Here is a 22426-nt window from a genome sequence, read left to right as displayed (position 1 = left end):
ACAACCTCTGAAAACACTTATTATACAATACTCAGGGAACTGAAGTAAACAATTAACCATAGGCAGGATATGCATTTTGACTAGTGCTACTTTACCAATTATTGAAATTGGTCATCTTCCCCACCTATCCATCATGTTCTAAATGTTGGCCATCAAGGGAGGGTAATTTAATACATATAAATCCTCATATCGCAGAAACCTTAATACCCACGAACCTAACTGGCTTCCACTGCAGAGCTTGGGGTGATATGTGTTCACTCACATTAAAAAGAAAAATCTCTATTTAAGAAATATTTACCAGCTAGCCAGACAGCTTAGAAAATTTATTAAAACTGCCCAACATCTCTTGAAATACATGCCCCAGGTAATCTGACAGAGATCCTAAATCTTGCAGTTAAGATTTATTGCGGCAGATGAACCGTCGGAAATTAACACAATTAACCTTGAGAGCTGTGGTGGAAATCCCATATCCTCCATCACCCTAAATTATTACACCCAGCTTACATGGTCAAAAACGTTTTCTGCGTCAATAAACAAAATTGCAGCAGGAGTATTGTTCTGACTAAAATAGTCAATTGCTTTCACTACGTAAGGAGTATTATAATACTGTTGGTGCCCTGGGATAAATCTAATCTGATTATAGCAAATCAGAAAAATGTGACCTCTTATACCCTGACAGCAAGAATTTTCATAAAAATCTTATAATCCACTTTAGGCAGCATTATCATGCAAAATGAATTTATTACCTCAGTAATTTTATCTTTCCTAGGGAAGCAAGTAAGAAACCCTTTCAAAATATTTTTAAACAACTTCATCATAAATATTTTAATTTCTGGAAGCTGCATCTTATTCTGATTAGGTGCGGGCGGAGTGTGCGGAGATTTGCCTACTCCGCGGAGTAGGCAAATCTCCGTACACTCTGCATCGGAGCGGAGTTGACCAGCCCAGCCTCCACCCCCCCATTAGGAATTAATTAAAAATACATTAAAGGTAAAAGAATAAAGACTTACCTTGAGTGTGGCGTCCCCGGGCTGCCGTCCTCCTCTTCCTCGCTGTCTCGGGGTGATCTGCAGGTAGCAGAGCAGAGCGGAGTTCCACAGAGATTGTTCCCAACTCCATGGACTTCCGCGTAATCCCGATCCGCCAGCTCCGCTCAGGGTTAATTCTGATGGGAACCCATCTTCTCCTGCAGCTTTCCCTCCAGCAAGGGCTTTCACCGCACTCTCAATCCGAGATAAAGGTATTGGACGGGCAAGATTAGGTGGTGCTTCATTTGTCAACCTCTGTAGGACTATACTGGCCAGAAACCCAGCTGTATCCTTATCGGAGGGCTGTTGATCTGGGGTGTAAATGGTAGCAAATTGCTCCTTAATAAGGCCCCTCGATTTGAGAAGGTTCAAGCATCAAGGTACCCATAAAAGGATCCTGATGTTTATAGATAGATCTTTTACTTGTCTAGATCCAGCCAGGCCAGAAGCCTCCCACTCAATTCTACCTCCTCGTATAATTGCTTACCATATGTTCTACTAAAATCCACCGAAAAATAATCTCAGACCATTCCCTTTCTTGGAGAAGTAAATCCACTGATAGAATTTGCGAATTAACCATTTTCTGATGGGGAATTGCATCAGGAGAAATAAAGAAAATACTGTGTGTCTACAGAGATTATTTTTTGATTGATTTCAAACCTTTGTAAAAGAATATTAGAACCACCGAGTATTTGTTAATTCTATTGTGAGAGATGCGGTCGGGAGAGGCCAAATTGCCCTTAATTTAGTTTTTTGTTGAAAATTTATATTTGTATATATTTTGTTACGTTGATAATTGTTTGTTGTGTGTCCTTTTTGATTTTGGAAGAAAAACGTTAGTGAAATTGAAGCAGCAGCAACAATTGGGCTTGAAAATTTATGGTTTTATTAGTTTTTCTTTCAATTTGTTTCACTACAATTAATTGAGTTGGCATCCAAAGCATATTTGTTTTGTTTGGTTTCACAAATGTTGTTAAGTAATTTCTCCTGTGCTCATCCACTTTTTTGCAGACATTTTGCTTGCCCAAGAACTCTAGTGAGTATTGGACACCCCCCAGTTCTTTAATAGATATCTATCTTTTGTACAGCATTAAAATTCCCACCTATTATAATTTCTTTAGTAAATTACCTCAGCTGAAGTAACTAATTACACAGTGGCTTAAGCTCTTTGGAGGTCGGGCCGTAATGTGACACCAGGGAACAGTGTGGAGTAATAATTTGAATTTCTACTGCTGCCCATCTACCAAACTAATCGGAAACCCTCTCCCCTTCCCTACCCACAAACTTCCTACTGGCGAGAACTGCATCCCATCCAGGAGAAGCAGATGCGGAGGAGTGAGCCAGAATTTGGAAAGGGCTCCAATATATTGATAATATTTGAGTTTTTTTAATATGTGTCTCTTGCAGTAAAACAAACATTGTTTTCTGCTCTATGAGGCGAAGGATAACTGACATGGGTTATTCAGCCTGTTTACATTCACTGAAATAATCCTGCAACTCAAACCAGATGTCAAATTAGTCATAATCTCACACTCCGCCTTAAAAAACCTCATTACTTATTTGCCATCCACAATGTCTATTTGATTAAATTGGTTTGTCCAGTTCCTGCATGAAACACTTTTGTCCCCCCAGCATACTTGCCACAGCTCCACATGGTAGTTGATTGGCCAACCCTCAATTCCCTTCATTGTTTCATGGGTTGGGAAAACTCAAGACTATGAAAGTCCAATTACACATTAATGAGGACATCCATCATATTGCTCAAAGACCCAGACATATTGCCCACCACTTACCTGAAGCTGTTGAAAAAGAACTTGAATCTTTATTCAAACACGATATCATTGAGTGTTTTACTTGTCCAACTCCATGAGTTTCTCTCATAGTGGCAGTACCCAAAAAGGACAATGAAGGAGCTGTATGCATCTGCGTGTATATGCATTAAGTGAACAAGGCAATTCAAAGAGAACAACCTTCAGGTCCGCACATTGCCGACATGATAACACAATTGAATGGTGTGAAGGTATTCTCTCTCCTGGATCTGAATAAAGGATATCATCAATTGGTCCTTGAGGAGAAATGCAGGTACATTACAACCTTTTCTACAGATGTTTGTCTGTTCCGTTACACAAGACTAAGTTTGGGGTGTCATCAGCTGCAGAGCTATTCCAAGATGTCATTCGACGTATCATACAGCCTGAGAATTATAGTGATGACATTGGTTTTCGGAGCTATGTCGAAGGAGCATGACAGAGCTCTCACGGAAGTGTGTCAGTTGCTCGCTGATGCCGGTTTAACGCTGGATGCCAAGAAATGTGAGTTCCATAAAACAAAGTTAAAATTCTTTGGCCATATTTAAAGTGCAAGCGCTGTCAATTGCCAGTTCCCCACAAGACGTTTCCATGTTACGTTAATGCCTTGGCGTGGCTAACTATTGCTCTAGATACATACGAGACGTTGTGTGTGACTGGGCCCTTTTTGCAGGGTTATCCCCAAACTTTTTGCTTCTTCCTATTTTTTCCTGACCGGTTGATGTTGGCTTTAGGACTCTAGGCACTTTACCACTGCTAATCAGTGCTAAAGTGCATATGCTTTCTGGGTATATTGTGTTTATGGATTGGTTATCCATGGTTGGCATATGTGATACTGGTAAGCCCCTGGTAAAGTGCATTAAGTGTACCAGGCCTACACATCAATAGCTACTAGTGGGCCTTCAGCACTGATTGTGCCACCCACATCAGTAGCCTTGAAAAGGTATCTCAGACCTGCCACTGCAGTGTTTGTGCACTGTTTGTAAACTGCCATGTCGACCTGGCCAGTGCGCTCACTTGCCAGGCCCTAACCTTCCCTTTTCTTACATGTAAGGCACCCCTATGGTAGGCCCAAGGTACCACCCCCCCCCCCTCGGGCAGGGTGCAGTGTATGTAAAGGGTATGACATGTCCTAATAGTGAAATAAATGCCAATTTTGTTTTTCACTATTGAAAGGCTATCTGCCCCATTGGAAAGAATGGGGGGTACTTTGTAATATCGTACAAGTATAACTTCCCATTGGGACAAGATAGAGAAATAAAGTTTAGGCTCCCTGAACTCAGAATTTAATAACACATCTTTTGGTAAAGATGGTGGTTAAATTGTGTGTTTGAAATCGGCACTTTTAGAAAGAAGGCATTTTCTTGTTTAACCATTCTGTGTGCCTCTGTCTGTTTGTGGATATTCTGTCTGAATTTGGAGTGACAGGGGCTGGGGTTGTGCATTTACTGTAGACAGCCATTGGGGGGTTGAGGTGTGCCTGGCCCTTCCTGGATGACTCAGAGTTGAGCTAAATGGGGCTTGGCTCCTTTAAGGGAATAGTGGGAGGAGATTTCCTTGCACCTTAATAAGGCCTGTCTCACCTTGCACAATGCTGTCTCCACCCCCTGTGGTCATACTGCACCAGTGATGACAGAACTGGTCTGGACTGGGCTCAGAGGCCCTTGCACAAAGAGAACAAAGACAAAATGGGGCATAAGTAGGAGATCTTAAACCCCAGAACTTTAGATAACTTCTGGACTCAAAGGGAACCTTTGCCATGGGGAAGAGCTGAAGAGCTGTGAGGAGGAGTACTGCCACTTTACTGTGTGTGGTTGGCCTGCAGTTGCTGTTTCTGCCAAGGAAAGGACAAAGACTGGAACTTTGCTGTGAACCTGCTTGAAGAAGATCTCCAAGGGCCTGAGGTGCGCTGGCCTCCTGTTCTGAAGTCCCAGGGACACAAAGACTTCACCACCAGCTACCCTGAACTCTGCTGCTGAGAGTTCCGACTTTCCAGCAGGTGCCTATCCCAGTTCTTGGAATCTGAAGGTTTTTCCTGCTGTTGGGAGTTGGAAGCAAAGAAGAACTGAAGAAATCGATGCATTGCTCTTCTTGCGGCTGTTTTTCCCTCCGCAGCCGAACCAATGCAGCGCCTGTCACAGCTGCAAGAACCGGCGCATCGAGGGATCTTGCTGAAGAAAGCGACGCTGCGTAGCTCGACGCCACCGCATCGATCACCGTCACATCTCAGATTTCGACGCATCGTACCTGTGCGGCAAGTTTTCCTGACACATCACCCATCAACCAGAACCATCTTGGATTCGACTCATCACTTTCCCCTACAAACCGGATTTGACACATCATTTCTCCTGCATGCAGCAGAACTGTTGCATCGCCTCCCCAAAGTCTCAGGAACTGACGCATCTCTTTGTTTCTTGACACTTCCCCTCTCTGTGCCTGTTTGGCCCTATGAATTTTTACGCATCTACAGGTACTTTGTGAGAAATCACGCATTCATAGTTTTATATTGACCAAGTTGTTTGAAACCTTTTTAAAGTCATATTCTTATTACATGTATGTTGGATTTTTGTCATTTTGGTATCGTTGAGTTTAGATAAAGATACTTTGTTTTTCTAAACTGGTGTGGTTTCCATTTGTGGTTTACTTTACACATTCCCTTGGGAAAAGTTTGTCTACTCGTGCCAAGCTACCCAGGAGGTGAGCAGGGGTTATCTAAATTGTGTATCCCACTTACCCTGACTAGAAGCAAGGGTCCCTATTTGGACAAAGGTACCTACCTCTGCCAACTAGAAACCCCCATTTCTAACACTTTGCCACTGTCATTGCGCCATTAAGAGACTGGATGAAAAAGAATGTTTCTTTTCTTTGGTCACATGAATGCCAGCAAAGCTTCCAGAAACTCTAACAAGCTATTTAGAATGCTACTGAAATTGCATATTTTGATCCCCGGCTTCATACTGAGGTTGTTTTTGTCGCTAGCACTGTCGGGTTGGGTGCCAACCTTTCCCAGGGGAGCAGACACCCAAATGCTCAAAGACATATTGTGGCGTATGCAAGCCACAGTTTGTCCCAGCCTGAACTTGCTTATTCACAACCTGAGAAAGTACTTGAGAAAGAAAGAAAGGTGTGGGCTTGTGAACATTTCTACATGTTCTTGTTTGGGATGCCCTTCACACGTGTGACCGATCATCAAGCATTGTTGACTATCTTTGGAAATCCAAAAGCAAAAATGCCTCTTCGCATTGAACGTTGGGGTCTGCGATTGCAAGAGTACAACTACACCATCATGCATCGCCCAATGAAAAATCAGAACCTTGCTGACTACTTCTTACGAGTGCCTTATCAATGCCATTCTAAGATGGCTGAAGCTTACTCAAGTTTCATAGTGAAATCAAGCACCCCAGCTGACATTTTGTTGTAACACTTTGTCACTGCCACAAGTCAAAATGGTGACATGCTGAAACTGAAAGACAATATTACACAATAGTTTCAGTACCAGCACCCTCAACCTTACCAATGACAGTGAATATCAAAAGATTAAGAATGTCAAACATGAACTGTCCGTTACTCAGGAAGGTATTGTTCTAAGAGGTTCAAGAAGTGTCATTCCTGAGAGTCTTCGACAGGTAATTGAAGAGGCCCATGAAGGACATTGTGAAATTGTTGCCACCAAACGAGCTAGCTGAGACTCAATATGGTTTCCACATCTCGACGAGATAGTTGAAAGTTGAAAGAGAATTAAAGGCCTGTCATCTATGCAACTGCCTGTCATCAAAAACCACTCAATACCTGTTAAACATGTCAGAGTTGCCAGTGCATACATGGAAAAGTATTGCAGTGGACTTCTTTGGTCCTCTTGACAACGGACATCACCTGATGATGATTGTTGATAAATAATTCTGTTTTCCATTGATTAAACATCTCATATCTATCACTCAAGGACGTGTCATTGAGAGATTAGACAGCATCTTCTTAACTGGGGGTGTTCCTGCATTCTTAAATTCTGACAATGGCCCACCTTTCAACAGTCGAGAGTTCAAAGACTTTCTCAGTCATTATAATGTGAAGCATCAGAAAATCACCCATCTTTGACCACAGGCTGGTGGCATTGTCGAACATTTCGTGAGTACTCTCAAGACAGGTTTTCATGTGCCATACTAGAAAAGCTCGACCTTAAAGTTATCTTAATTTCCACTCTTCGAGCTTGACCCCTCACTCTACCACAGGTGAAAGCCCTGCAACCTTGATGTTCGGGTGGGCCATGACGACCAAGTTACCTCAATGGACCAACAGAAGAGCAAATACTGTGGAAAAAACTCTCATGAAAGACTTGGATCGTAAGAAGAAAATGAAAACCTATATAGACAAGGGTTGACATGCAAAAGATGTCGCTTCACTAGAGGAGATCACGTTCTTGTTCGTCAGCATAGAAAGCGAACTTCTGATTCTCCTTTTGATGCTGGACCATTTCATATTGTGACCAGCAAAAGACACATGTTGACTGCCCAGTGTCCTGGGAAGTCCATTACTCAAGACTCCTTGCATTTCCGATATGTGGTTCATCGCTCGTTAGGCACTGATGTCATTATAGAGACTGGATCTGAAAGAACAAGTGAGAAAGCCCTGACTACTGTTGTTTCTCCATCACCAACATTTGTCATGGACATTTCTACTACCTGTCCCCAGTTTCCGAAGACACAGTCTGGACGTGTGATTCAAGCACAAAGACTCATTGAAGAGCTCTAATTGTATACATATATAACAATTTCATTTTTTTATTTAACAGATGGGGAGATGTAGTGTTGTGTGAGTCTGTAATGACAGAAACTTTGTGACTCCTTATGGACTACTTAGAACTGTGACGTAAGCGTTAGGGATAGTGAAATGAATGCAGGTTTGGAATGTTGAGTTTGCAGTTACACGCAGAAGAATAAACACAAGCTCCATGTATGGCATAGTCATTGGCGAGTACCCGGGCTGGGAAAGATGCCAGAATTAGCATCAATTAAATTCAGAAAATCATTCTCCAAAATCAATAATTAACAGTTTCGAAGACTGAATTTCAATTTCAGACAGATACTATTGTGCCATCTCAATGTCTTTAGACAAATCTTTCAATCTAGCTGGCCGCAGAAACCTGGCTTGCCCACTGCAGCGTGAAGTGCAGAAATCATCTGCTAGAACTGCTTCCTCTTTTAGAGATCTCAAACAACATATCTGGAAAGACCTGCACCTATCCGTGATTTTAATCCCTCTTTGCTTAATGGCACTGTTGTGCACCTACTCCCAATTTCTGTAATCTCCAAAATTCACCAACATTGTATGTGGACGTGCACTGTTTGCTTATTCCACAAAAACACTCTGGTGGGCCTGAGTTATTGATAATCTGTAAATCCTTGCAGTATCTGAGTACGAATCAAGTCATCCTTAATTCATAAACCGTAGCGGCATTTCCTTCTTCCCAATCTGGAATCCTCACAAACCTGAGATTTGTCCATTTCTCCCGGTTTTCATTATTCCTCCTGATGTTGTTTCACCGAGCTAAGTTCTTTTTAGGTCTCGCCTAGGCTGCGCGCATGAGCTGCTCTAAGAGGGCCTTTAGCCATCGGTTTGCTCCTTTTCAAGCACACTCGTGCTGACATCCACCTTGCGGGAGCGAGCATCTGCGTGCGTGGTAATTGAAAACATATGGCTCCCGGGCCGCCGCTGCTCGCTCCCACAAGGTGGATGCCAGCACAAGCACGAGTGCATTTGCCTGTTCTTTCGCAGCCGCAGTGCCGTGCCACTCTCCCTCACGCTTGTTCATTATTTTAATGTGGAGTTGGGGAACAGATTTTGTTTGTGGCCCTAATTTGAGATAGGAGTGTAATTTCTTCATCTAAATGGGTATCGTCAGACAGCACAAGTTAGACACAACCCTTACACACTAATGTGCACATACAGAACATGACAGTTAGCAAAGGACTGTCAAACCAACAGCACTGTCGGCTGTATGTCCTGTTTCTTTCACTGCATTGCTCCGCTTTAAGGGCATTCTCAGCGCGACTCTTCGCGCTTCATCTTGAAAAATTACGGCTGCGCGCCTTTCTTTTGTTGTGCGCTGCTCGCCTTTCAATGTTAGGTAGTGGTACGTCGCTGCTTCTAGGCAGATCCAACTCTGGTTGCGGGAAAGGTCATCACTCGTAGTTCCTTTGCAGGCGACTGCCTGCACTAGGCATGCTCCAATCCCCCATTTTTTCTCCCAGCAGCTGCATCAAGTAATTCACATTCAAGGAGCTGGAAGCATTCCCCTCCTCCCACCTTCGTTCGCTTTTCCTTAGCGGACAGACTTTCAGAGCAAAAGTCTTTACAAATACATATTAGGATGCCTTGCTGGTTTCCTATGTACTTTTATTTCTTTACACAACATACCTCAAGGGAACCTGGGAGTTACTTACTTGCCCCATGCCATCCCACCCAGCCATTCACCCGTCCCACAACACTGCTTGCCCGCCCCCACTACCACCCCTCCAAGTGCAAAAGTAAATGTTTTTCAACATTCTGCTTCTCTTTTGTTCTGATTACGCCTACTTATGGAATGCACTGGCTGTGACTGCCTCTAATAACTGCCTTGCGTGTCTCGTGTTCACCGATGTGAAACTGTAGCAGTTGCAATCCACCACTCAGTGACCGATTTCTGTACCCACTGACCACAGCACTAGCTAATCACCACTACTAACGCTGTGCCTTCGCCGTGCTCACTGTTGGCATCTTAAACCGCAGTGACTTGGCGGACATTCCTCTGCTGTAAATTCTTTTCATACTACTGTGTCAAGCACTGCACCAGCAATTCTGTTTTAAAGCTGCAGCCCAAATAATTCCCAAGTCCAATTTATAGAAGACGGTCTAACACATGAAAAAAAATACTCTGCATTTAGTGGATTTACAAATAAAACAAGCATTGGCATAGCCAATAGGTCTCGTCTTTGGGACCTTATAAGTGTTTAGCCATGCAGCACAATATCCTTGGTGCAACAACATCAACTGTTGCATGGGTAAACAATTATAAGGTCCCAAAGGCGAGACCTATTGGCTATGCCAATGCTTGCTTAAGTATGGAGTTGGTTCTCAGCAATTCAGTTTGAGTATCCTCAAGATCCTAGATCCTCTTTGACATTTCTTTCATTTGTCCCTCAAATGTCTCAAAAACCTTCTCCATTTTTGCCATCTTACTGCCTTGGGTTGGAGCAAGTGAATCTTGGGATGACTTAACAGCCTGAATCTCAGCCAGGATTGTCAACGATCAATTTTTTGTACCCGCCTCATAATCTTCTTGAATCTGTCTGGACATTAAAGGATGATACTTTCGACAGCTGATACATACGTAACATAACAAGCAGGTATCCGTGGCCAGTTACCTGCTGTATAGCCTTGATGTTTATCACAGGTTGCGAATGCTCCCGACAATACCTGCTGTACCTCTTATTGTATTTGTAATGGCTATCCGTTCCATATCTTACCCAAGCTCTCTCCCCTACCTGTTTCACCCCCTCCTTCCCCCTTCCCTTCCCTCACTTCCTTCTTTAATTGTAACATATTTGTTTGACAAAATACAAATAAAGATATATAAAAAAAAAAAAAATGAGGCCCTACGTTCACCACTACTCCGTCGTCTGACGTGCAGTGAGCCGGAGGCCACGCCCTTGAGATTAGACAAGGCGGCAGTGGCCACGCTGAATGCCGAGGCTGCATGAAGAGTACCAGCACCTTTGCTTGCGGCTGATCTAAATTAAGGCCCATGAGGGTTCGTTAGCACCTCAAGCTGGTCAGAGGTGCTGGTTTTGCCTTAGCCTTTAAGCGAGCTCAGGGGAAGCAGGATAAAGTTTTTACCAGATTTTCAGGCGGTGGTGGTAAAGAGACACCAAGCCAAACTGATGGGAGGAGATTTGGCCTTTCTGTTTCTTTGGATACAGCTGGTTTGACTGTCGGCCTTGGGAAAACAGCATCAGTGTCCTGGGGAGCTGGGTGCCGGTAGTCGAGGGTGGAGTACCCAGGAATGGGCTTCTTTGTTTTTTCGTCTTCCAGAGCTCTGCTCCAGTGGTTAAGCATCCTAGAGAGATATCTCAGTGAGACATTTTTCAGCTTAGAATGTGTATGGCCTAAGGATGTTTAGTCATGGCAAAACATAAATCCAATGCCAATTTTCATGCCCAAATGAAAAGAAATGTAGGAGGCCATACTAAAGAACGATGCACTGCAATGGCAACAAAGAGAAGTGCATCTTGTGTTTCTGTTGGATCCAAGGCTCATCTTGCAATCCTTAGGGCAAAGGGGGAAAGCGGCTTCACAGTTGGTGGCCGGGCTAAAGGATTTGAGGCTGTGGAGAAAATAAACGGCTGTCCTACTCCTGGAACTAAGGGTAACCTTAAGTCTGGCCACAATACAGGTGTAGAGCCCCCTCTATAAATGTCAGATGAAGAAAGGAGGGAAGAATTGGCATCTAGTATTGATCCCTAAGAGGTTAGTTCCCCACTGAGCTATGTGATGAAAGATATTGAGGTGCTGCATCACAAAATGTGTGCCTTGAACAATCGTATGGATATAGAGGAGTGGGGCAGCACGGTACACCCCCGATGCAAAGTAGCGCACAGTAACGCACAGCATTACTTTGGGGTGACTTTCCAAAGCAAAACATGTTTTCCACTGGAAGTAAATCCCAAAATTAACACTTTGTGCCATTTTCCATCGGCTCAAAGTATTGATAAGTTTGGCACTAGGTACTTTGGAAACTAATTTTTGTTATGCTAAAACAAACAAATGTGAACATTATGTTTAATTTGAATGGAATTCAGTTTATAGAGTGTGATATAATGTTACTAATTATGCTTTGAATTTATTGTAATCACGCTTTCTGTGTAAAATGAGTATGTAACTTAGAAAGGTGGAAATGACCATGTACGTGGCAAATGCTAAATGAGCTGTATTCGAAGTATGTTATAGAATCCTTTGCTCACATTAAACCTTATTTTTGTGTGTTAAAATATTATACTGTTGTTCTTAAATGAAACATTGGCATTTTGAGCACTTCGTTGGAGAAAATGGAGCGCTCCGGACTTCTTATGGCTGGTAGAAGCCTAGAGCATCAACATTCCAATGCCTTCCTTTCAAAGCTGTTGCTGTAAACAAAGGCCTCACTGAGCCTGAGTGGATTTCAACTCCTTCAGGCATCGTGAGGCAGTTGTTTTGCTAATTAGAACATTCTACCCTCTAGGGGCGGAATGTTCTCATAGCCTTATAGCCCTTCATAGCAGGCTATACTGGCCATTAAAGGCCCTTTCCCTTGTTAAAGGCCCTCACTGAACACTGGAGCGGGTCTTTAATGGCCTGTATAGCCCACTACGGCAGGCTATAAACCTATATTAGAACATCTGAATGTGGAGCACTCCATTGAATACAATGTACTGCTCCATGCTTCTATGTGCCGGTAGAAGCCCGAAGAGCAAGATTCCAATGTTGTTTTTGTTCACAGCTGCTGCTGTGAACATAGGCCTCTTGGAGCCCGAGGGGATTTAAACCCCCTCGGGCTCCAAGAGGCCTTTGTTTTTAGTAATTAGAACATTCTGCCCTCTAGGGGCGTAATGTTCTAATAGCCTTAGAGCCCTCCTAGCGGGCTGTACTGCCCATTAAAGGCCCGCTTCCTTGTTAAAGGCCCGAGCCGAAAATGCAGGAGTGGACCATTAATGTCCGGTAGAGCCCGCTAGGTCAGGCTCTAAGGCTATATTAGAGCACTGGAATATTGAGAGCTCCATTGAAGACAATGGCGGTGTACCCATCTGTAACCATTGGTAAAGGCCCTCTGCAGTGAGTGTTCCAAACTAAACAACCTGTAACTATTTGTTTAACAATGTATGTACTTGTTTCTGTGTATGGTCTGTACATACTTCAAGGAGTAAATATTTACAGAAAGCACTTTTAAAATGTTTTCTAGGGCTGTGCTAACAAACGCTGACTAATAATTAAAGTAAACAAAGGCATAAAAGTCAAGTTATTGTGTTTTCGACCCAGCTGAGCATTGGTGAACAATAGTGCCAGTCTGACAGTGATTTACACGTCCAGAGACGTAGTTCGGGGGGGTGGGGGCAGTGGGGGCGGTCCGCCCCAGGCGGCACTATTTTGGGGGCAGTGGCCTTTATAATTTATTTGGGGACACTCACTGACACTACTGTCAGTCACTGCAGTAGTGTCAGTGTCCCCAAATAAATTATAAAGGCCACCGCCAGTGCCACGCGGCCCCCGTGTAAAGAGCAAGCACACCTTCTTGCAAATCCTGCCTTCAGTGCAGCATGCGCTACGTACCCCGTTTGTGGTTGCTTTTGGGTCCCATCCCAGAGCCGTCAATCTTGTAGCGCGCGAAAGCGCTATCAATGACAGCCCTGGGCATAATGTTTGGCCAGCCGTTGCTGAAAAGAAGCGCAGCAGTGACGAGTGATGAGTCACGCGCTCCATTACCACGCGGCGCGCTCGCCTCTTGTGTTCGGCCGCCACTGGCAGCATGACTATCACTAGAGGCAGGCCGGACCCGGGTGGCAAACTCAAATTGCCGCGGCCCGCTGTAACTCACGGCCTGAACCAGCCTTGCTTGCACCTCTGCCGCCCGTAGTCGATGCCTTCAATTATAGAAGGCTGAAAGTGCAAGGCCAGAATTGGTTGAGTAGAGTGGGTTAACCGTTATGGGGGCCCGGCAACCAACCTGCTGCACGGCTCCGCAAATGTATTCAAATATGGTGCATGCAGCATCACGCCTGCTGCATGCCACTCGCACCGGCCCCGCTGGGTGCTATCACCAGCCTTTTTCCTTAAACCCCCCTCAATTTAATCATGCCAGACCGGAGAGAAATCAAGTGAGTGACCGGGGGGCAGTGGCCGCCAGGACATAGCCTGCGTGTTACTAGACGGCCCCGCCCGCCCAGGGACTCACTGGCCTGCCAGCCTGGAGGCTGACTGTTAAATGAGGCGGCCGGCAAACCCGAATTACCACAATGTGCAGTAGCGGTCTAATTGAGCCTGCAGCCACTGCCTTGAGAGACTGCGCATCAAGCAATTCTTGGAGCGCCACCGCCACACTCCTCCGGACTCTGCAACCACTGCCCAAGTAAATGCCACCAGCCTCTGTGATTTACACAATAAATGGCAGTGCGCGGTCAGGCAGCGAGATCATTGTGAGGTGGCACATGTTTGAACTCTTTCTCAGTCAGTGTGTGATATCTGGCGCCCTTTTGTCTTTGTCACGTTCAAAATTTCCAATAGAAAGGCTTTTTGAAGTTTTAATAATGGTCAGTAGGATACTGATGATATCATTTGAATTGACCTTTGTACATTACAAGCGCGTAACCATGATGACACAACACACAAATCTCTTCAATCAGCCTTAACCCTCACGCCATATAAGCATCTAGATTTAGACAAAAAAATAGTATGGGTGAGATAGCTCGGTGGGTTAAAACCTGTGCGTGCCTGCCTGTGTTAGTACTAAGGTGACACTGCGGGATATTTTCAGTTTCAAATATCCTGCTGGCTTGGGCCCCCAGTTGCTATTTTCAAATATGTGCTCTATTTCTTGCAGTACACTAGGGAAGATGCTTGTGAATACTGCAAATCACTACAGTTTCATAATTAACTACCTAACAACTATTGTCAGGGGAGATGTGTTACAAATAACATTTTGCTAGATTGGAATACCCACGAAAGAGTCATTGTGTTGGTGTAATGTTTGTCTGATGTAAACTGCTCTGGCACCCTACATTGGTATGAGCAGCACTAGAAAACAAATGAACAATTTGTGAGAGGGGCTGAAAGATAATAGAGTGTTTCACAAATAAAGATATAAGGCATATAAATGATACCACACAATGGCGTTGGGCCATATATAATAGACAAAGAGCATAAAAATAGAAATTACAGCAGTCACAAATATTGAGTAACAGCAAAGCCACAGGTCATTTGCAGCAGTTTTCAGATCTTCTTAGAGTTCCTTCTTGCTCAAATGGGTGCAATTTCCTATATTTATATGCTTCAGTCGTCTTCATTACTTGATTTTGCTTACGCGGAAGTGTCACTCATAGTCATTGAAATGTCACTCATATTTAAATTGAAATTATGAAAATGTCACACATAAGCAATCTGAATCCTTGGCAGCTATGGAAGGTGTTTAGGGTCTCGTCAGCAGGCACTTGACTTGTATACTTCATGATGGTAAGACACTTTTTTCATAAATTGATACTGTGACTTACATACTGAGAGGAGCTAACCTCGAGCTTTGGGAGGGAGAGTTTGTGTTTTTCCTGAATAGTTGTCCCATACAGCGACTGCTTCCTAAAGCACGATCTGTATTATGTTTTATTAGCTCTTCTGCTTTTGCATTCACCGTCCTGTAATACTGAAAATCGCAACATACATTAGTGTCGTTGAGCAACATAATTCAGAAAGTTATTCTTGTCAAATACATGCTCAGAAAGCGATTTAAAACAGTGCATATTATATTTTATCACCAAAGGCAACTGATGCAGCCCAGCATCAGTCCACAGACATTAGGCACCTGAACTTACTGTCTCTCCAATGCAGCTCTCTTTTATTCTCTCTCTGTTTGGCTGAAATCGCTTACCTGTTTATGTGCTACAGTACATATATATATAGCTTTCTTTGTGCTCATGACGGGACGTCTCTTCAACGTTACAAATGGGGAATGTCATTTTCTGAATGGCCATTAGTCTAGACACTTTCCACATTATTACCATTAGTCTTTCTGACTTTAATAGTTGTTCCAGGCTTTTGTGTTTAACATTAATGGGACATCCGTCATCAGCTGGGAAACTAATAAAGAAGTGCTCCTCCTGCCAAAACGTATGGTGGATTAATAAAACAAAAATGAAACTGCACACCCCTATTGTTGCCTATGTCAAACATCAACCTGTCCTCTTTTGATGTGTCAGCGTTTGCCATGTTTGGATTTTCTCATAACTGGACATACCATGTTACACACAACACCGTCCTGGCGGGCTGTAACTTATGTGTGCCGCACCCTCACTCCCCTGAGCCTTGCCCGATGCTAGATTTTTCCTGGCTAAATGTGTACGGGAAAAATCTTAAGTGCAGTTTCGGGCAACACTTTTTCTTATTATTTGGAAACAATTTTTTATTTTTGCCTCAATCCACATTAGAGTGGCACTGTTATTGAAGATATGGTAATCAGAGGTGTTGCAGGTGCTGTGTAAGAAGGAACGGATAACTTTCTCTGTGTGGCCCAGTCCAGCTGAACAAAGCACTCAATGATCTGCTCAAATATAAATTTTCTTCAGTCATTTCTGGTTTCGATGGCAACGCCCTGAAAATATGTGTTAGGTTTTGTCTTGGAAGATCAAGGAATTTACAACTTCTGTTCTTGAATGCAGCAATTCGACGACATTCACGTGGTAATTCTACATAAAGAGGAAGGTGCTGGCCTGGGATTCAGCCTGGCAGGAGGAGTGGATCTGGAGAACAAGTCTATTACAGTAAGTACCAGATAATTGATTGAAAATATAATATAGATGTGGGCTTCATTACATGCAGACCCGGAAACAGTTTTGCCACAAGGCTAAAATGAAATATATTTTGTAATCCTGTTTCATTTGTATCTTACAAGATGTTTGGTTATTGCCACAATTAGAAGATAACCGTGGAATCGAAATAACATTCCTGATTTACAGAAATTTAGCTACCAGTATGTATGTACGTATGTGGTAATTCTATCACTCAAACTTAGCCTAAAGGCAGTGGAGTGCTGTACATGGTCAAAGACAAGCATACAGTCAATGAGTGATAGGAGAGATAGTCGATGTGTGGATTGTTAATGAATTGTGAAGTAGTGTCCTTTAAAGAGGTGTGCCTTCAACTCTTTCCTAAATTGGAACAGCGTTGGTGCAGTCATGATGGATACAGGGATGTTGTTCCGTATTGTAGGTACACAGATGGAAAAAGCATTCTGCCTTGTTTGTTTTACACATCTTAGTCTGCAGTCTGGCTGCGGATGTGCACTGAACCACTAGACACGATGAGCTTGTCTGCAAGGTAAGCAGGTGCTAGTTGCTATGGCTTTGTAAATGATGCCCAGCCTGCCTTTTATATCCACTCAGAATCATATTTAGCTCTCTGCACACCACACATCTTTCGCTTGCTCAGGACTCCATTTATTCAGCAGTGATGATCCTTTGTGATCCCTCACTTTCCACTGCCATCATTCCCGATTTTTGGCAACAAGCCTAAATGTTCCTTTTTCTCAAGAAACCCTCAATGAATCCGTCTATACTCAGTAATTATTGTCCCATCTCTCTCCTCTGCATGGGTGTCGATTCATCAAAATGCCAGGGGTAGCAGAAATTACATCACATACCCTTTGACCTTAATGACTGTTGTCCCGCAGGAGGTGACCTTATTTTCTTCAAAGTGTGGTATGGCTGCCCCCTATGTTAAATATTACTTCCATTGTGCCAAGGCCAATATTTTGCATTTGTGTAGCCCCATATTCCATGGGTGTCCCTTATATAAACAAGCATTTGCAATGCAATCGGTCTTGGTTTTGGGACCTTATATGTATTTAGCTATTCAGCACATTAGCCTGGGTGCTGAAACAGCTACTGTCCTTAAACATGGAGGGAAAGTAATCACCAAGCTGTGGAACACACCAGGAATGGGAACATATGGAGAGAAATATTGCCTATCAGCGGGAAATATTATACTCTAAAGCTCTGTTTTTAATATAAAATCTGGGCCTTCTAAGGCCAGAGCACTGTGCAAAACTCTTCCAAGCAGCACTACCCTGTGGTGTAGAAGCTTCCGGTGTGCTAATATGCTACAGGGCCTTGTTGGGATATGAAGTGCTTCCTACCCAGCTCTACCCTGTGTTGTGGCAGCTCCCAGTGTGCTAATGTGCTGTAGGGCCTCGTCTGGGTATGAAGTGCTTCCAACCCAGCACTACCCTGTGTCTGTGCGCGGGCCTTGATCCAAAGAGCTAGCTATAAGTTAAACATGTATCAGTTCACTTCGTACGTACCATGTCTGTCATACTATGGCCAAGAGCTAATCGCTTTCAAGAACATTCCCTTGCTTGAGTGCCCTTTCCTGAACAAAGCAACCCAAGTCCCAATGCGATATACATAGGCTTCATGTGCGCCAGTGTGCCACCCCTCCCCAACTTCCTCAACCCCAAGCAATTTCAGGGCTACAGGCTGGACATACCGTGTAACACATTATAAGTACCAGTGTATTTTCCCCTTGGCCATAGCATACACAGGACCACAGGTTAAAGCACACTGAGGTACTATCGTGTGTACTGTGGATGTACCCACCCCATCCCCCCAGAGCACACCCAGGGCTACAGGTTAACCACACTGAGGCACTATCGTGAAAAAAGTGGATGTACCTACCCACCACCTCCAAATCACACCCAGGGCTATAGGCTAACCACTCTTCGGCACTATCGTGTGTATAGTGGATGTACCTAACCCAACCCCTCAAAGCACACCCAGAGTTACAGTCTAACCAGACTGTGACACTATTGTGTGTATAGTGGGTGTACCTACCCAACCACCTACAGTGAACACCCAGGGCTATGGGTTAACCACACTGAGACACTATCCGTTTTATGGTGCATTTACCTACACCACCCTCTCCAAAGCACGCCCAGGACTATAGGCTAACCACACTGCAGCACTATCATGTTTATAGTGGATGTAGCTACCCCGCCCCTTCCAAAGCACACCCAGGGCTATAGGCTAACCACATTGAGGGACTGTTGTGTAAATAGTGGATGTACCTACCAACCCCCTCCAAAGCACACCAAGGGCTATAGGCCAACCACACAGGGGCACTATCATGTGCATAGTGGATATAACCCCCCACCCTTCATCTCCCCCCAAGAGCACACCCAGATGTATAGACTAATCATATTGGGGATGAGTTTTGGGTATTACTGTGCGTGAGCATTTGTGTGGGCAATCCCTATGTGGAGATGGACATGCTTGGGTTCATCAGTGAGTCCCCTGTACAAGGCACACTGGGGATAAAGGCTAAGTGTCTCAGGAGCCTGCACAACCCCTACTCCAGTCTGTCCAGTGCCCGGGTGACACCTTTGCACTTGTGTGCGTATGCCTATATATGTACATACACACCCCAGACCATGGCACAACAGCTCAACAGGCTACCGTGTGTTGGGGTGATTACTTGTGACTTCACGCCCCATGTGGCGTGGGATGGCAGAAGGAGGGCTACAGGGTGAGACCCCCTATACGTTTGCGCAGCAAACTTGTCTGCCTCAAGCTGAAGGTGAAGTGGAAGCTGCACACATGACTAACCAGGCTCTTGGCCACACACTATAACCAAACTGCGCATCAAGTGACAAACTGACTTCTGAGAGCAATAATTCAGAAATTCGTTGCGTCCAAATGTATGCATTTATAAGATTAATCGTAATTTATGTAAGCCGATATTTGCATCGATTTAACACTTATTAAATAACCCAAAAAATGACGCACAGTTTTATAACGAGGATGGCGATTTTTCAGTTTTCATTTTGCTGCAGCGCGGGTGCCTCCGCTTTAATTTACGATGGCAGGTCGCAACTCGACCGATTCAGTAAGGACATTTGATTTTAGCCTCCCGAAACAGGGCTCTCGGTTCAACCCTGATAAGCAACTGCAATGCCGGGGAAAATGTTTAAAATATTAGATCAATTTACATTCACTATCTCCTTCGTGTATATATATATATATATATATATTTTTTTTTTACTAAAAGTACCATGAGAATAAAGAATTCATTTCACCTGATTCTGGTTCCAGACGGGTGGAGCCAGGACTCGCACGCCAGTACTTAGGACTGCCCGGGACTTCATCCGCACAGTCGATTCAATCACAAATACAGTTTTTAGGTAGTTATGCAAGAGTTCAAAGACCACGAAAGTATTCTGCAAAGTCTTTTTATAAACAAAATAACACGTTGCGCTTTAAGGCACTGAGTTAGCAGAGCAGGGCTGTGCGGGAGGAAGGGGAAGGGGCGGTGGTTGTGATATAAGGCATTGCGCGCATGTCAAATATAAATGACTGCGCACTACTTTAAAAACAAGCATTTATGCGAGTCCTATTGCATTTGAAACAGAAATGCAGGCGGGCAAAAAGGCATGAACGGGAGTGCGGGGGGTGGTGGTGGGCCGAGAAGTCACAGACTGCAGGACAGGAGGGGGGAGCCACGGGAACAAAATAGGTTTGAAAGTAATGTGGCCAGTGGCCTTGGAAGTATACAAATGACGACATGAACGTCAGGAGGAGGGACTAAAGGCTAAAACCAATGGGAAGGCAGCATTTAGGACCTAAACCAATCAAAAAGATGGGCGGAGAGTGGGCGGAGCTTCCACCAAGCTTCCACGCTATAGTGTATACTGCCTGCCTCGCAAAGCGTGCAGCGCATGCACGCTGCAACGCTAGGAGGCGAGACCTAACAATGACATAAAATGTCAGTGACAGAATTTTTTAATTGATGCTGTCCATACACCAAAGGTGACCCCTGTGTCATGGTTGCCACCCTCCGAAATGCCAGGTTTGCCAACTCTATGCCAAGAATTACCTCCATTCTGCTAGTACCAGTAACCTGCTAGTGGTGTTCACATGTCTATAATTTAAAGTATGGCAGAATTTTTCAATGGGTGCCGTATATGCCATGAATTACCTCTAGTATACCAGTATCAGTATTTTACCAGTGGTGCACTTTATACCTAGAACAAACCCCAGTGTGCCAGTGCCAATTTGTGTCACAGGTGGCTGTAATGCTAAGAACTGCTGCAAGTTTTGCCCTGGATATCTCTATGAGATAATAATGCCACATATGAGACAAGTATGCTACGGCCTCTGACAAACTTGCAGTAATCACATTGCATTCTCACTAACACTCATTTTCTCACTCACATTCACTCTCAATCATTCTTTCTCACTCACTCTCTTACACTGCCTTACACTCATTCTTATTCATTCTCAATCACTCACTTGCATTCACTTTTAATCTCACTTCTTCTCACTCATACGCAGGCCGAGGTTTACCAATGCTTTGTGCAAGGTTTGCATCACTTCTGCCAAAAAAAAACCAGTACAAAGTGTAAGGGTGTTCTTTATTATCCAATGCAAATCAGGATTTGCCTTGAATAGTATCCCAAAGCCACTCAAAGTTGCACTATGCGCAGCTCTGCGTTACTATGCTTCTAGGGGGCATTCCATGGTGGTGCATGCAAACACCCATGGGTTTGATGCAAATCCCTATCTAAAATATTGGTTGATAGGAATTTGCACCAAAATGTTATGCCTCCTCTAGCCAGGCATAACAAGTAGACATTCTTTTCATTTCCAACTTCGCATGTGTGATGCATTGTACAGCACACATTCAAAGTGGGTAAAGCATTAAAACAAAGTTTCTATACTGGAAGGGACTCCTTCCAGTACAAAACCTATGCTTCAGAGAGCGCACACACTTGCACGATGGTGCAAGGGTGTGCGCGTTGGGGCATGCCTGCCAAAAGTGCACCAGCACACAGCAAGAGAAAAAAATGCACCATATTTTAGTAGACTGGCAGATTTTATCTTTGGTGCAGCGTTGCCTTGAATAAACAAAATAGTACACCTGGGCCACAATATCACACAATCTAATTCGCTACCTGTCACTGACTCTTACCTGCTTACACATACAGACACACAGGCTCATACATAAGTGCACCATCTTGCACATAAACACACTCACAAGCACACAAACAACCTACATTTAAAACAAAGTTTACTAGCACAGGTGCCACCAAAGGTCCCTTTCAAGTTAGGTGTGCTCGTTGTTTAATTACACTAATGGTGAATAATTGAATACATTATTCACAATCAGTATAACGAAAAAGAGGCGAAACATTAGAAAGGTGGAGCCCATTAGAAGTGTGGAGCCCCTGTGTTGTTGGCACTAATTTTGCTATCTCTGATTCCATGGGTCACAAAGGAAGTGCCAGAGGTCATAAGGTGCACGCCAGGGGTCATACCTGTGCCCCCTAAATGATGTCCATGCTCCTCCCTTTCCCCTCAAAAGCACAGGAAAAGCCCTTAATGCACAACTGGCAAATTATACTGAATATGGTTTGTGGCACATATTTGAGGAATGTACTAAACATCATCTCCAGGTTCTTGACTTTTAGTGGGGTGGTCTGTGAGGGCACATGCTCATAGAATGTTAAACAGGATTATAATATGGTCTGATCAATGCCCCAACAACGAGATATCAGATTAGTATCCACCCAGGTAGAAGCAGCTTTGTCTTACTCATTTCTTGATGTTTGAGTGATTACCTGGATCGTTGCCAAGTGGGATTTGGGTGTTGTTATGTATCTTTAAACATCTGTGTTACTGTTCATTGAATATACCATTACATAGGTCTTTGCAGGTAGCCCATGGATTGGGGAACTTAGTGTAAATGACATTTTTAGAGGGTTTGACTGTCGTTAGTTTATAGAACCCACATGTGCAATGTTTCTATGTAAACTAAATAAGATTAGAGTAT

General features: G+C 43.8%; 1 protein-coding gene across 1 annotated transcript in view; it reads left to right on the top strand.

Annotated features, from left to right (window-relative positions):
- Positions 1–22426, top strand: part of IL16 (interleukin 16) — a 482340-nt gene that overhangs the window by 411476 nt on the left and 48438 nt on the right. The window contains exon 16 of the mRNA XM_085644300.1: positions 16264–16365. Within this exon, the coding sequence (XP_085500426.1) occupies positions 16264–16365 (102 nt within the window). The remainder of the gene's footprint in view (positions 1–16263; positions 16366–22426) is intronic.

Source organism: Triturus cristatus, chromosome 3_1, assembly GCF_964204655.1.
Source record: "Triturus cristatus chromosome 3_1, aTriCri1.1, whole genome shotgun sequence".
Classification (NCBI taxonomy): Eukaryota; Metazoa; Chordata; class Amphibia; order Caudata; family Salamandridae; genus Triturus; species Triturus cristatus.
The sequence above is the reverse complement of the archived record's forward strand: the minus strand, read 5'-3'. Positions and strand labels throughout refer to the sequence as shown.